At 38.0% G+C, this 15014-nt stretch overlaps 1 protein-coding gene across 2 annotated transcripts in view; it reads right to left on the bottom strand.

Moving 5' to 3' along the window:
• Positions 1–2517: 2517 nt before the first annotated feature.
• ndst3 (N-deacetylase/N-sulfotransferase (heparan glucosaminyl) 3) overlaps positions 2518–15014 on the bottom strand; it is a 52611-nt gene continuing 40114 nt past the window's right edge. Inside the window, exons 10-15 of one of the 2 annotated variants that reach the window (XM_008413612.3) lie at positions 14415–14589; positions 13224–13394; positions 12867–12976; positions 6422–6524; positions 4670–4780; positions 2518–3628 (exon numbers count right to left, since the gene is read on the bottom strand). In XM_008413612.3, the coding sequence (XP_008411834.1) occupies positions 3599–3628; positions 4670–4780; positions 6422–6524; positions 12867–12976; positions 13224–13394; positions 14415–14589 (700 nt within the window). In that variant the 3' untranslated portion in view covers positions 2518–3598. Of the gene's footprint in view, positions 3634–4669; positions 4781–6421; positions 6525–12866; positions 12977–13223; positions 13395–14414; positions 14590–15014 lie in introns of both variants that reach the window. The other variant, XM_008413623.3, reaches the window with a different exon arrangement.

Consider the following 15014-nt stretch of genomic DNA (forward strand, 5'->3'; position numbering starts at 1 on the left):
TATTTTAACATATATAAATTACTTTTTGTCCATGTCTAAAATTTAAAATATGCAAAGTCAAAGTCAGAATATAGTCAAAAGTTTCTGAAGTTTTGGCAATATTGTTGCATGGCTTTGATAGTTGCAATGCAACTATCAATGTGTGGCAAAATGTTTACCCAACACAAAAGTAGTGAAAATGAAGTCTATGGCTACAGATCTCACAAAGTCAAATGTTCTTTCTGTCATTTTGCTCAGACACTGAGGAAGAAAGTACTAAGTAAGTTTCTCACCTGACATGTTCATAAGCAACACCCACAGTCACTATGAGTGATTTGACTCACTACTCAATTTTCCTTTGTATGTCAGGAGATATGCATTTGTAGTCCCTAAAACTTCCTAAAACGTTTTTGACAGTAAAACAGTCCAGAGTCTCTCTACAACTATTTGACATACAGGCTTCAAAAGGGTGCTACAACAGATGTAGCACATCTACATTTGGTTGTGTTTCTTGCTTTAGTAGACATCACTCAAAATAATGTGTTTGTTTCAGAAAATGTCTTTTTAAATGTAACTTTCTTCTTTAAAACACAATAGAAAAGTTAAGAGGACCAATTATTCTTTCATACTTTTCAGCTTCAAAGCCCTGAAATGTAATAACTTATGTTTGGGTTTAAATAGCCATAAGCAGTTTCTGCAAATACACGTGATTAGGTCGTTGAGCTTCACTTTGGACTTTTTTTGTTTGTCACAGCTCTAGCAGGTGACAAGGTGCTGTAGGGACAACATTTTTTAGACATATTTATGACAGCAAAGTGCCAGGAAGAAGCACTGTTTTAGACACACCGTCACCTACACGCCCAGTGGCAGAGGAATGTTGTGGAATGTTGACATGAATAGCAGCTTGTTTCCTGTAAATGAAAACAAGAAAATGTCTCAGCTGTTACACCAAGTAGCTGCATCGTATAAAATGTTATGTGATACAAAGACTCATTTTTAGTCAACATTTGGTGTTTCATTGGCTTGAGTCTTTATGTTAAGTATTACGTCAGTACTGTAAAGAACAGGTAGAATGTGTCCCATAAAGCTCAAAAAACAATAACATTGTAACTTCCCAGGTAAATGGAACATAAGATCATTTCAAGCCACAATTTTCCTATACAGAAACTTTAACGTGACCTAAAGTCCTAAACTTATAGAATCTGTAATGCACTATTTTACAGGGTTACTCAGAAAGTGCTGGTTGGATGATAATACACACATTAAACAAAACATGGAAATAAAAAGGCTTACTTGAATCAGCCAATGTGGCATTGAGAAAAGAAACATAAAACTCGAAAATTATCATGAATCTCAAGGAATGCATTATTATTTTTATTGTATTTTTTTAACCTGTTAATGTTTTGCTTAGGTCACCGTCTCTGCCAGAAAAGCAAATAATTAGCACAAGCGGAACAATTCAATTTCCGTTTTAAATCTCAGTCTGCCCTCATGTGGCCAATACTACACAGTACAACGACCAATTGCAGATATTTACAAAACTTTTTACAACAACCTCTATAGTGTGCTCAACCATTAACTGGTAAGTCGTTGACACTCTTTCTCATTTGATTTACACGTGCAATCTTCTCTAGTTCATACCCGGCGTCGGGTATCATGAAACTGAAAATCAAATTCAGTTTTATTGATGATTCCTAATTTGGATTCTTTGGCTATGTCAATAGTTGACAGCAAGTTACTTTGTCAAAGAAAAGAGAAGAATAAAGATATTTTTTTTTTATTCCGGATCCATTATACCCAAGAAAGATAAGGGTAATTGTAACGAGATCTTTCAACTTTAAAGACTTAGTATTCATTTCCATAAATACCAGTAAAAACACACACAGGGTAATTATCAGAACCGTTTGATTGCTGTAACAGCAAAAATTATCATTCCATTTATTATTAAGAAGGGTATAAATCATTTTTAAACTGATTTTTAAACCGCTGGTGCTTTTACATCCTGTGATGCCAGTCTCATTTCCTATCAGAAACAAACATTCTTGTTGGATTCACCTTTAACAAATATATTTACAGTATATTTTTCACACTCCTTGTCGATTTGTGAATTTGTTGACTAATGTGTGTATGGCTTCAGTTTCATTTAACTTCACAGTTATGTACGACTCTGTCAGTCTGTTGGATAAAATCCCAACACATTGAAGTTTGTGGTTGTTACCGGACATAATGTGAAAAAGTTGAAGCAGTGCGACTCATTTTGCATATCAGTGTTGAATCGTAGTCTATTTTTTCATGTTACATTATGCTATCATCTAATATATAACATAACAGAAAACAATCTCTGGTCAAACAGGTCAGATCTTGTTTTGTGTCTCTGTTTTGAGATTATCAGGAAAATGAATTTGCAAAAAAAACTTCCCATACGGTCCTTTTTAACTTACCTTCGATCTAAAACAGTCACCCCTCGTTCATACAGAACAAAAGTATCCTTACAAATGGGCCGGTATGCTCACCAAAAACACAACAAACATTTTATGCTGACAGTCATATGCATTTTTATTTGAGTTTTGGTTTTGTAATTGACACATAGGATTGTTTGCATTCAAATTTAGGCTAAACTCAGGCCACTGGTTTTCAAAAGGAAAAAATAGGTTTAGACCTAAATGAGACACAAGACAAAAAAAACATAATCTTCCACTTAAAAAAAAAAATTCTAACATTAAATGTGTTATTTCATAATTTCGAGTAGTTTTGGTCATGTCTTTGCAGTTCTTAGAACTGAAATAATTTTCTAATAAATGAACACAGCATACTCCTGCATGACCTGCTGGAAAAATCTTGACTGAGTTCCGCTCTTAGCTCCAGATACTCATTTCCAATCCAAACCTTCTCCCATAGAAGTGTCATGTGATGCACTGTGGGTTGAAACAATTCTACCAGATCTGCCTTACACCTGTTTTACCAAAAAGATTTATCATTCAAAAAAATAAAAAATAAAACAAGGAACAGCCTATCATTCACCCTGAGTCCACCTTGTCTTTGCTTTTTATTCTTTCATCATACAATAAGATCTAAATAAAACAAAAGGTAAAAGTAAACCTTCAAAGGTATGTATTATTTTATCCGGGTGGGAAACAGAGAACAGAACTCAGTGCAAAGAAATTTCTAAGTGAACCACGCACAGCTGACCAGCGCTGCCCTGGTATCATAACTTAGCAGAGAAATCAAACAACAACAACAAAAAAAATGAATCAAAGTCACTCCAGGTCTGCATGAGAGTCAGTTCAGAACAGGTTTTGGGCATTCAGAACCTGCCAAATCCTCCATGTCTCACACAGCTCTGTCTGTTATTAGAAGTTGGCGCTTGGTTTTAGTCCCAGTTTCTTTAGAGATCCATTCATCCATCCATCCATTTATTCATCCATCCGTCCATCGAAGCGCACAAAGATTCTTCGCCCCATCACGCCTCTCCCGCTCCGTTCAACAGCGCCGTAGCTCGCAGGTGAAACGAATCCACCCGTCCTTGGCTTCACCTCAGCGTGCACAAAAAGGCCACATACAGCGCGCTTTTGAAGGTCAGGAGCTTCTGGTCACTTCCCGATCTCTGATAGCTCGACCTTTACCCCTGGCTCATGGACTGAAATGTTATCTAACCTTCAGAAAGGGGTAAAAGGAGGGAGGGTTTAAGAGAGGGAAACAGAGGAGAGGGAGGGAAAAAATGGAATGAAGTACTTTAATTGCACTGTTGTTTTTTTCAATTAGAGTCAAATGTCACCTGGAAAGGGTAAAGCCTGTTGTGACTGGCACAAATGCCCATGAAAACCAAATGGCTCCGTCATATGAGTGAAGGGGAGTTTGAAGTTGAACCACTGCTTGTTCATAGGAAACTGAGTCATTTGAAGGGCATCTGCCATCTGATAAGGAGGTTCTCTATAAGATCCCTTTGGACATGCGTTAGTTTAGAGCCCTTCATTCATACTTCGATCTGTCAATTCTGTCATAAAAGTCCAAATGTAAACTGAATAGTGGGTCCAACAATAAGTAAATAGAAATAAATACTTTGGCTTCATCACATAATGGATAGTCCCTAGAAAAACTGCTGATACTCCATATAGGAAGGAGTCAGTTGAGGTGAAAATAGGACAAGAATGGCCACTAAATGCCCCACTCCCTTTCCTTACAAACTTCTTTTGATGCGGAGAAGCGGTGGCTCTGAAGTGAGCCTCCCCCGTGGATAATGAAGCACCTCCTGCTTTCTCCAAGGCAAAGCCCAACTACCGTAAGGAGGAAGCTCAGCTGAGTCAGCTGTACCTAGAATGTTCTTTCAATCTATATCTGGTGATGATTGGAGCAAACCAAACAAATTAAAATTGAAATGGTTATCACAGGACAATGGATGGAGGTCTTCTCATTGTTGACTTTTCTGCACTTTTGGTCACCAAGCTTTCTTGTTTTACATAAGTTCATGAAATTATTTTGGGGGGGATATAAAAACACAAGATGACACACTACAAAACAGAAAGTCAAAAAGTGTAAAACCTGTAAACAAGTAGATTCTGACAAGTAGACAGGTGTTTTGCCCAAGACTTTGTAAATGGCTGTTTTTTTCCCCTTGATTCTTTATATTTTATATCTTTATTTTTAACCTTTAAAAGTGCATGTTCACTGGTGAGATGAGCATGGAACTGACCTTCTGCAGCTCCTCTCTCAGCCATGAGGGAAGGGGCTGTCCGAGCCGATGTAGCAACTTTGACAGCTCAACATTGTGCTCCCTGTAATACCTGGAGAGATATGCACGTGCCTGAGGAGCGGAAGAGAAAGAGAGGAAAAGACGTTAAGTGTGTGAACAAAGATGATGGCAGACAGGTGGCAGAAGTAAGAAAAAAAAGAGTCAGGAAAACCAAAAGTCCAGTCAAGTTTCAAGAAGTTAAAGGACAAGAAAGCATTGCAAATGATGGTTAAACGTTTAAAAACATGCAACAAATATTGTAAGAGCTCACCGGAGGCTACAATTTACAGACCGGTTTGTTTAGCGTTCAGTTTTTAAAGCTTTGTTAATGATTCCCAGTTGGTTTTAGGTCTAAACTTTGACTAAATCATCCTAAAACAGCATTAATGTTGTTTTAAATTGTACAACCATTAAAATGTAGCTATGTGTGTTTAAGGCTGATGTTCCCACATGAAAAAAATAATTCCCAAAGGATGATGTTGCCACCACTGTGTTCCCATAAAGTGTAGAATCACTGGAGGGTAAGGCTAACAGTTGTCTTCTCAAGAGATTCTCCCAACTGAGCTGTGGCTCTTTCTGCTTCTCTGATCAATCCTCTGTTTGAACAGCCTGTTGCATCAGGTGAACAGTCATGTGTCTGTGGGTTTGCAGGTCTGTCCTTCACTTTCTGTTTATGGCAGTTTAAAGGTTGGGATATAGTTGTATAACCTGTCCCTGCTTAAAAACTCACAGCATTCTCCCTGATCTGTCTGCTGTGTTTCTTGGGCTTCACAAAGCACTTTTGTTCAGTAATGTTCTCTAATGAAGCTCCGAGGCCTTCACAAGACAGCTGTATTTATGGTGAAATTGAAATAGATGCAGACAAATCCTACTGACCTATTATCAATTAAGGAATCAAGTTTATAGAACAAACTACAAAGTTGTAAAGAAAACACTATGCAGTCAACAATTAAACAAACATTAAATTGTATGTGTCACATGAATAAGGTAAATATGTTGTGTCGGAGTAATGGAGGCTTCCATTTCAGAATTACGTCCTACTTCATGTTTATCATGTAAAACTCCAATAAAATACGATTAAAGTTTGTGGCTGCAATGAGTCCAAATATGAAAACAGTTCAGCGGATGTAAATACTTGAGCACCGCTCTATAATTATTTTCCTCTCTTGTCTCTCTGCCCTGCTGTTCACTCTATCGCCTCCCCTTGGCCTCTCCTTGTGTCTCCTTGGTTGAGGCTCAAATAAATTTTAATTACAGGTGACGCGGAGGCACAGCCGTGAGCCATGCGTGAACACGTGTGGAGAGAGGATGTATCTATGAGAGAGCAAACGTGTGATTCATCGTCTGCAGCCTCTCTGTGGAGCCATGAGGGAGGACAAAGATTTATGGATTTGGATTTTCTCCTTCTATCTTTCATCTCCCTTTCTCCCAATCTGCCTTGTTCGGTTTCTCATTGTGGTTTTTATTAGGTCCTCCTAATTAGGTTTAAAGCGTCTGGCTGGATCTGATAGGGTTACAGTTTCCACCTCTGCTTTGATTCCTTGGGGGGGATATTTTTGCCTCAATGATCGAGAGAGAGATGTGGGTTGTCACTGCCAGTAAGGTGGCTCGATTCCTTTTTGTGTCAGTTGCTCTCTCAATCCGTCACATCACAATACATGCACCATTTTCCCCGAGCGCAAATGCCTTTTAGTTAACAGGAAACAAAATTACCTCTGGGTCCATAGGAGGATACTTCCTTCCTTTGCTTTTTCCCAAACATTTTGTCTTTCCTCCCTCCAGGAGCTGGCACCAGAAGCCCTTCTGAGGGTCAAAGCTGAGGAGAGAGGGAAGCAGAAAAGAGGCGAAAGTGTCACTATGAGTGGTGAAGGGAATTGTTTCTTTTGGCAGTTTTGGGTGTGAAAAATTATTTTTATAAGTTTAATGTCATTTAATGTCTGTTTAGGTCAGAACATAAAAAGAGATTTGTCTTGGTTATTATTAAGCTCATGAAAAATCAATAACCTTGAGAGCAAAGTAACCCAAGGGCTGCACATTATGCTTGTCATCTCCAGACAAATGTACAATGGATACAATTAGAACACTTTCAATTTTCACGAAGTCACACAGCGCCTTGCAATTTATACACGTCAGACTTTTGTAGTCTGAACCTTATGCGAGAGACCAGCGGTAAGTTGTGGATATTCGTGAAATGGAATTACAAGAAGATTTTCAATTGGTACAAATACAAACCTAAAGAGCATGATATATATTTGTGTTAACTTTATTTTCCTTTTTTTCTTACTACCAAAATGTAAAAAAAAAGGGGGAAAAAAAGGAGGTGCAGCTACTTTGCTGAGCAAGGTGGGGTGTATTTATTTGTACAACATAGTACAGTTCTTTTTCAGATGTCTGGGAGTTTGTTCCAGATTAGAAGAGCATAGAAGCTGAATCCTGCTTCTTCAAGTTGGGTTCTGGTTCTGGGGATGCAGAGTAGCCTAGGACCTAGACCTGAGAGGTTGACACATAGACAACAAATAAGAGTTAATGTCTTTTGGTGCAAAGCCATTCAGTGATTTATAAACTAACAGAAGTATTTTAGGTTGTATTCTCTGAGCTAAAGGGAGCGAGTGTAAGGAGTTTGGAACTGGGCTGATGTCCTCTATTGTTTTAGTGAGGATGCAAGCAGCAGCATCCTGGATCAGCTGCTGCTGTCTGATTTACAGCTTAGGCAAACCAGTGAAGACACTATTGCAGTAATCAATTCAATTATGTATTTTTTTTAAGAACACACATTAGTCCTTCAATCGTGGAAATGTTCTCCAGATAGATGACGAACTTTGTAATTGTCTTCATGTGTCTCAGAAGATTCGTGTCTGAACCCTGAATCTGGATGACGTCACCCAGATTTCGGGCCTGATCAGTAACACATACCATTGTGAAATCTATGCATATTTTAAACGTTTTATTAGTTTGTTAAAATTATTAGATTTTTACTAGCAGTTGATTTGAACTTTACTTATGTAACATGATATTGTGCTCTGTTATCACCTCTTTCTGAAGATATTCTTTAGACCAGATGGGGTTAAAAGATGCAAATTATTTCTTTATCTGCATACATTTTTGGACTAATAAAGCAAAGCAAGCGCTGGGAGGTTTGCTTCAGTCACAAAAGATGACGGAAAGAAAGAGAAGATTAAAACATAGCCTTGAGTGTTAGGAATCTGTCAGACTGCTGGTGTGTCAAAAAAGAAATGACAGGACAAAAGATTAGGCTTTTGTCTAACTCCATCCTCAGACAACACACAAACACACACGGACACACACACACCCACACAGAGAGCATCCTTATTATTCCATCAGAACCTCTTCCCAAGTTATTTGTATGCGTGTGTGGGACGGTGATTGAAGACAGAGCCATTCTTTGTCCTGGTCGGAGCCACAAATTTTGGATGTCACTGTCTTGAAGCTTGAAGCTTTGCAGGCTGATTGCATTCTGATGAGCAGTGCTTGAGAAATAAACTGTTTCCCACTCATCCAAAGCATAAAAGCTGCATGTTTAATTTATGTCATCACAGATCATGATGTGGACACACATATAGGAATATACATCAGTCACTAAAGAGGCGGAGTTTGTGGCTGCCGCTCAGAAAGACTGAGGAAGAGCTGGGCGTTTAAGGTTTTATCCTTTGTCTTGCATTAATGTCTCTTGTGGTTGTGCTGTTTTTGATAAATTTAGGCTTTTGGACTGAAACACTGCAAAAAAGTAAGGTTTGTGTTTTTGTACTGTTTCAGCTGTAACTCAGACAGGCAGCCGGTGAATACAAGCAGTTTATACTCTGAGGGGCAAACGTAGAAAACTATTTGCAAATGTTTAATGTTGGTAAAATCACATATGCGTCCACTTATGCAACTAGACGCCAAGGCAGATCTGTACACTTCACTTTGAGCATTATACATGAATTTATGTAGAAACTCCGCATAGTTGTGTATTTTTACACATTTCACAGACACAGCAACAACCTAGCCATCCTTAAAAACTTGAGCTGTTTGTGTTTTGCAGATTGATATCCTTTGGATTTATTATGTTTTTGACTGGACAAAGTCAACTGTGGCCTCAAACAGAAATTGCAAATTAAAAAATCACCCCCTCTCTCGTCTGAGACTCACATAAGTAACTGAAAATTTTGAAAAATAAATAAGTTATAAAACTCCAATAAAACTATATAACAAGTTTTAAGAACTGTTCTATGTAGAGTGCTATATTAGCACACGTGTTCCGTTCATTAAAAAGCTTTACACAACGCACAGAGTCAGCTTAAAAATGTAGTGGGGTAACGGATGAGAAAAGTTTTAATGTGCCATATTCGCTCCCTTAACCATAGCTTTTAGAGATGCCACATGCCTGCACATCATTCCTGTTCATGTATTTACATTGTATTGAATTTTAAATGACCTTGACTAAATTAACTTAATTCAACAAAATCTGTTGCATTGGTCTTATTTATCCAAAGAAACTGAGTGTCTGCATCTCAATAGCTGTAAGTAGTGAAAATGAAACCTTGAAGTATTCTCGGTTTAATTAGTGAAATTCTTTACAATTAAATTACTGAAATAGCAAAACTTTCAAGCGTATTCTAATTCAGTGAGATTTACTGGTAGCATATATTTTCAAGGCTTCAATTTTCTTACATTTAGACATTGTGTTCAGTTAAATTTCTCAAATGTGTTACCACACTGCACTTCTTCTGTTTTGTTATTTTACCCAAAAAGCAACAATTAATTTATGTATCCATTTCTATTAGCACTGTCTTATCTTTAATTTTTTTTTCTCCTGTTGAAGAAAGAACATCCTTCCATCACCAGAAAGGAATTTGCTGTGTAATAAACAGCAAATTTTCCCTCCAACCTAACCTAAAAAAAACTAAAATCTGAATATTTTCCCAGGATAAATAGCAACACCAGAGCTAGTGACATAAAAAGCTAAACAACCCAATAAAGAAGGCTGGTTCTGTTTTGAGGACGACTCTGGAACATCTGGAGATTATTGTGCAAGAAGAATTCTTCATAAAATCAAGAAAATTCCTCAACAGCAACAAAGTGTCTTCTGTCAGAGGATACAACAGAGCCGCTGTAATGCAGACCGCTACAGGAGATCCTTTGTGCCTACAACCATCAGCCTCTACAACAACTTTTTACAGAAAATTGTATAAGTTACATAAAAATTTTTTAATAGAATTAATAAAGTATTTTAAAAATTGTATGTAAATGGAGTAGTAAAGGTCCATATTAAAGTCTACTGCAATCTGGAGATCTAAAAGACAAGTAGCAAAATAAAAAATGCCATGGATCCCCTGATATTTGGGACAAAGAGAGCCGACAGGTTGGTGACACAACAATGATCTTTGCTTTTCTCACTATGTGGGGTAATTCAGGGCTAGCAATATTTCCAAGCAACTACAATAATAATAACTTACGGTTTTCCTTGATTGCTTTGATCCACTTAAAGAAACTGGAATGAACTCAGATTACATTATCACTTACTCAGCAGAGCAGAAGACGCCCCTTGGAAATATATTAACCCTTTCTCATTGGTGTGACAGACTCTCCTCACCCTTTTGCATCAGTTAACACAAATGTCAGTTCAGTCACTCCAAATTCCATTGTTTTGGTTTTGGTAAATAAACAGAAATCACATGCTCCCAGCTATGAAAAACAACCTCAATCAGTATAAAATGACTGATACACATGTTTCACTCTCCTTCACACAAATCTTCAATTAATCTGTGGGCCTTAAAAGGTGTCATGTCTGTATTGTTCTTCATCAGCATAGCTGGAGAAAGAGTCCAAGGCAGATGAGGGTGAGTGATGGTACTGCAACAGATATTGTTTTTATCATCATCATTTCTTATTTTCAGAGAAATTTTATTTTGGTTTACATTTACATTTACATTATGTTTTTGTAATACTTACAACATTTCAGTTTCCAGCCACAGTTTGAAAAACATGGCATACAATTATTTAAAACAGCTTTAAAGTATTTCTGATTCAGGATCCAATTTGTCACAGTTTATGTAGAAACATACTAAATGGCACTGGAATGAAAGAGATGTAATGAGCTACAATGATAAGCAATGGTGCATGAATGATGTATTTTGTTCCCCATCATGATATGATTGACTGAAAGAGCTGATACGTGTTTTGCAGGGTGTGTTGTTTGATGGCAATATTTGCATTTGCTTCTTATTTTAAATGTTTTGGCACAGTTAGAACCTTCTGTCACTTTGACCATGAGTGCCACTGTTTAGCCGTGTGTGTGTTAATTGTTTTGAAAATGTGGAGTTGACAGCTGCAATCAAGAAAAAAAACTGTAAATGATACGGTTGAGTTACGCATTACTGTAAATGAGTACAAGATGGTGAATATGTATGCTTAACATTATCACTTCATGTGCATTTTCCAGTTCTAATCTGTGCACAGCGTTGTGCAGAAGCAACAGTATAAACTCATTTACAACAAACATAAGAAACACCCAGCTTTGGGTAAACATGTTATCATGAGGAGAAGCTGAGGTTTACTTGAGAGAAATTGTCCAATTCGGGAGACATTTTCAGGAAATAATGTTAAATAAATAAATAAAATTAACAGACATTTACAACTACTTCAACATTCTTCTTTGCAATGACTGAAGCAATAAACAAGGACTTTTAGTCTTTTTTGGAATTGTTATTCTGCATTCATAAGCATAGTTCACTTTGGCTTAAGTAACACAAGCAAATTATAATGCTTTAAAGCTGCAGAGAAATTGAAACAATTGATGCATGTCCAAAAAGATTTGCAATTTGTCTGAAGGGATGGGAAACTATTACAACGAACTGTAGACGTAACTAAATGTTGGGGTGACTTGAAGCTGCAATAGGTAACTTCTATAAAAATATGTTTTTTTTGTTTTGTTTTTATTAAAACTGTCACTATGTTCTGACAGTAGAATAAGAACAGCTCGTCTGGCTCTTCTCTGTGGTCCTAAGGCTATCTGAGGAAATAAACCCCTCCAAAACTGAAAAAAAAAACAATCAGAGGCAAGAAGAAGATCTTAAGCTGCCAACATGTTTCACTCTGCAGAGATCCAAGCGGATCCAAAGTGGATGTTCGCTGGTCCACTGGATTTATGAGTATTAAAGTAAAGGGGACTGTATGCATACCTGACTTTTCTGATTACTAAATTTAAACACTGTGGTTTCACTTCACAGTTATGCATCACTTTGGTTTGATTTGTGGTTGTAATGTGACAAAATGAGAAAAAACTTCAACGGGTATAAAAACTTTTCCAAGACACTATATGAGTATTAATCTGTCCTTGAAAGATTAGAGGCATGGAAAGTGGATACTGAAGCAAACAGATTTATCTTATTGTAGAAAAAAACTGTCCTAAAGCTTAAAAACAGCTAATCAATACAAAATAAGGTTGTTGTAGCTATAAATGGCAGATAAGAACCTGTCAGCCGGTAATGCTGGTCATCTAACTGTTACAGAGTATTAAAACTACAAAACTTCAATGTATTTTACTTGGACTATGTGAAACAGACCAGCACAAAGCAGATAATTGTAAAAACAGAAGAAAATAGTTTTAAATCTATGTTATGCATTTATAGGTAAGTCAATTTAAAAATAAAAATCCACTTAGCATGATGCAGCCACCACCATTGTTTCATGCTGAAATTTGTGGGGAATTTGAAAAGTTGAAAATATTTTTGCAAGGGACAGCAGGCAGATAATAAATAAATGAAATTGAGGAAGTTTGAGACTGTTGGTAAACTTTATGCAAGTTGGGGTGCACAGTAATCATTGTGGCACCCAACAATGAGAAAGAAAGCTGTGTTTTTTGTTGCGTGTGTTTTTGTCACTTTCACTTAGTTGTTTTTAAAGAAAACATTTTTTTAAAATATGATTATTTATTGTTTTGTCACTGCTTCAATTAGCAGTCATCTGATATCGCGGTCGTTTTTGTTTACGGTGCGACTCCGAGATGTTGACGCTGAGGATCCGGACCAAGCTGTTTACCAGCAGATGTCAGGCTTCCCACAGATTTGGGATTTTGGGAACTTGTTGATTAATCGAGACTGAATAGCATTCATTCCACTTGTAAATTACAGGCAAGCGCACAGAGTCAGACACTCACGTTAGAGTCTGGGAGTAGTTAAAGTGAGGAGTGACACCCAGAAACTTCTGCACTTCGTCCATCACTGCTGCGGGGTCGTTTCTAAGCTGATGGCCATCGATGATCATCACCTGCACACACAAAGACGTACATGGACAGGATGCATTAAGAACTGACACTTCAGTACCTTATCAATCCTGATGTTTATAGATAACAAAATGTTACAGATTTAGAAAAGCATTCAAAAAAGTTAAAATGTAATTTAAATGATGTAAAAAAAATATATATGCTGAAAGGTCAAAGCAGATAAACGTTTGCCTTCAAATTTGTTTGGAATCATAATGTCAGTCGCTGGCTTGCGTCTGTGACTGTACGTACCTGGTTAGATGGATAGTATGTCAGCCACCTCTCCAAGTGTGTAGCATAGAGGCCTGGCAGGAGACAGCGACTCTGCAGGGATCGCAGCTCTGCAGGCGCTCCCTTTCTTGCACTGATGACCTCATAGAAGGTGAACTGCAGGGCTGCACGGTCCTCGTGAGCTCTTTGATGCTGGAGAGAGGTGCACAACAACAGAAGAGGCTTCAAAGATCTCGCTTTGGACATCAGGGTTGTTTTTTTTTTCTTTCTTATTTATCGATCGAAGTTGGAGAAACCAACATAAAACTGGAGATGACATGTTTGTATGTATTCCTCATTTATCAAACAGGCTTGAGATCACAGTTTCAGGGGTTTATGATACGTGAATATGCAGATGTACCAGACAAACCCGACAACTCAGATATATACCTGTGTGATATATATCTTAGATATATATCAGATATATATCTTAGATATATGCCTTTGTGTAAATAGAGACAGAGGCATTTCACAGCATGATGCAGGCATCTACTGCAATTCAGTAGTGTAAAAGCATGTGCATGTTTTGACATAATAATAACAACCCGTAATGTGTTAAATCTGGGATTTATGTGATAAACCAAGACTAAGTGGTGCATAATTGCAAAGTGGAAGGAAAAGAATGCACGTTAAGAGATCAACAGCTATGTTGTAAATTGGTTTAATGACTCATGGAAAATATTTTAGATTTTGCTGCAGTCACAGCTTTAAATTCTTTAGGGGCATGTCTCTAGCAGTTTTGTAGATCTGAAGGCAGATGTTTTGGTTCTTCAAAAAAAAAAAGGCCTCTCATAAATGTCTTACAGGCTATTTGAGATTTTTGTGCTCCAATCTTCCCAACAGCTCTGACCAGTTTTTCTCTCCTGACTGAAAGAAGCATTTCCGCACCATAGTGCTGCCTACGCAGCGCTTCACCATGGTGTTGGCACTCCAACGGTGTCTGGTAGTATTCTGGCAGAGCCTTGCCATGTAGGCCACAGAGCTTAATCTTAATCTGACCACCAGATTAACCTTTCTTCCACCTATCAGTGGTTCCCCCAGACGTTCTGTGGTTTTCCTTGTTGCTATGACAAAATGTGAAAAACATCAAGGGGGTGTGAACAGTTTTAAAAGGCACTGTGCATGCGCCGTCACGGTCAAAAATGCGAGTGTGTTTGTGCCGAGTGTGTTCACCTGATACCAGCTGTAGGCCCTGTCAGACGGGTTGATGAGCAGCGTGATGATCTTGGCCTTGGGCAACAGGGCAGCAGCTCGCCGTGGGGTCTCCTCTGAGGGAAAATAGTTGGCACTCTTCTCAAACATGAAATCCGTGCTAACGTTGGACGGCACGGGGAAAAACTCCATGTACCTGAGGCAAAGCAGACATCATTTTAAGATGCACACCACACTCACAGACATCTGCAATTAATCAAAAGCTCTGAAAGCCACGGCAATACAAGGCAGCGGCTTTGCACATCATTTCAAAGTCAAATGCAGTCTGGAAAGTCAACACGTTCTAGACTTTATCTGTGCCTTTAAGGAGTCTGATGATACGGCTTAAGCAATTTTCAATGAAGAAGTGTTTCTGGAGGATGCGACAGCTGTGTCTGTCAGCTAAGTAACCCATTTATGGGTCATTTTAGACCGACATATGTCTGTTGGCTTACACTACAGGATTAAAACCTCATTTTGAGGACACTGTTGAGCCGTTTCGAACTGCCTGACGCATTACTAAAGTCTGTACAGGCAGGTGAAAGCTAATAACAACCTCACAAAATGAAGAAAAGGTGGGCT

The sequence above is a fragment of the Poecilia reticulata genome, chromosome 1 (genome assembly GCF_904066995.2).
Source record: "Poecilia reticulata chromosome 1, P_reticulata-male-v2, whole genome shotgun sequence".
Lineage (NCBI taxonomy): Eukaryota > Metazoa > Chordata > Actinopteri > Cyprinodontiformes > Poeciliidae > Poecilia > Poecilia reticulata.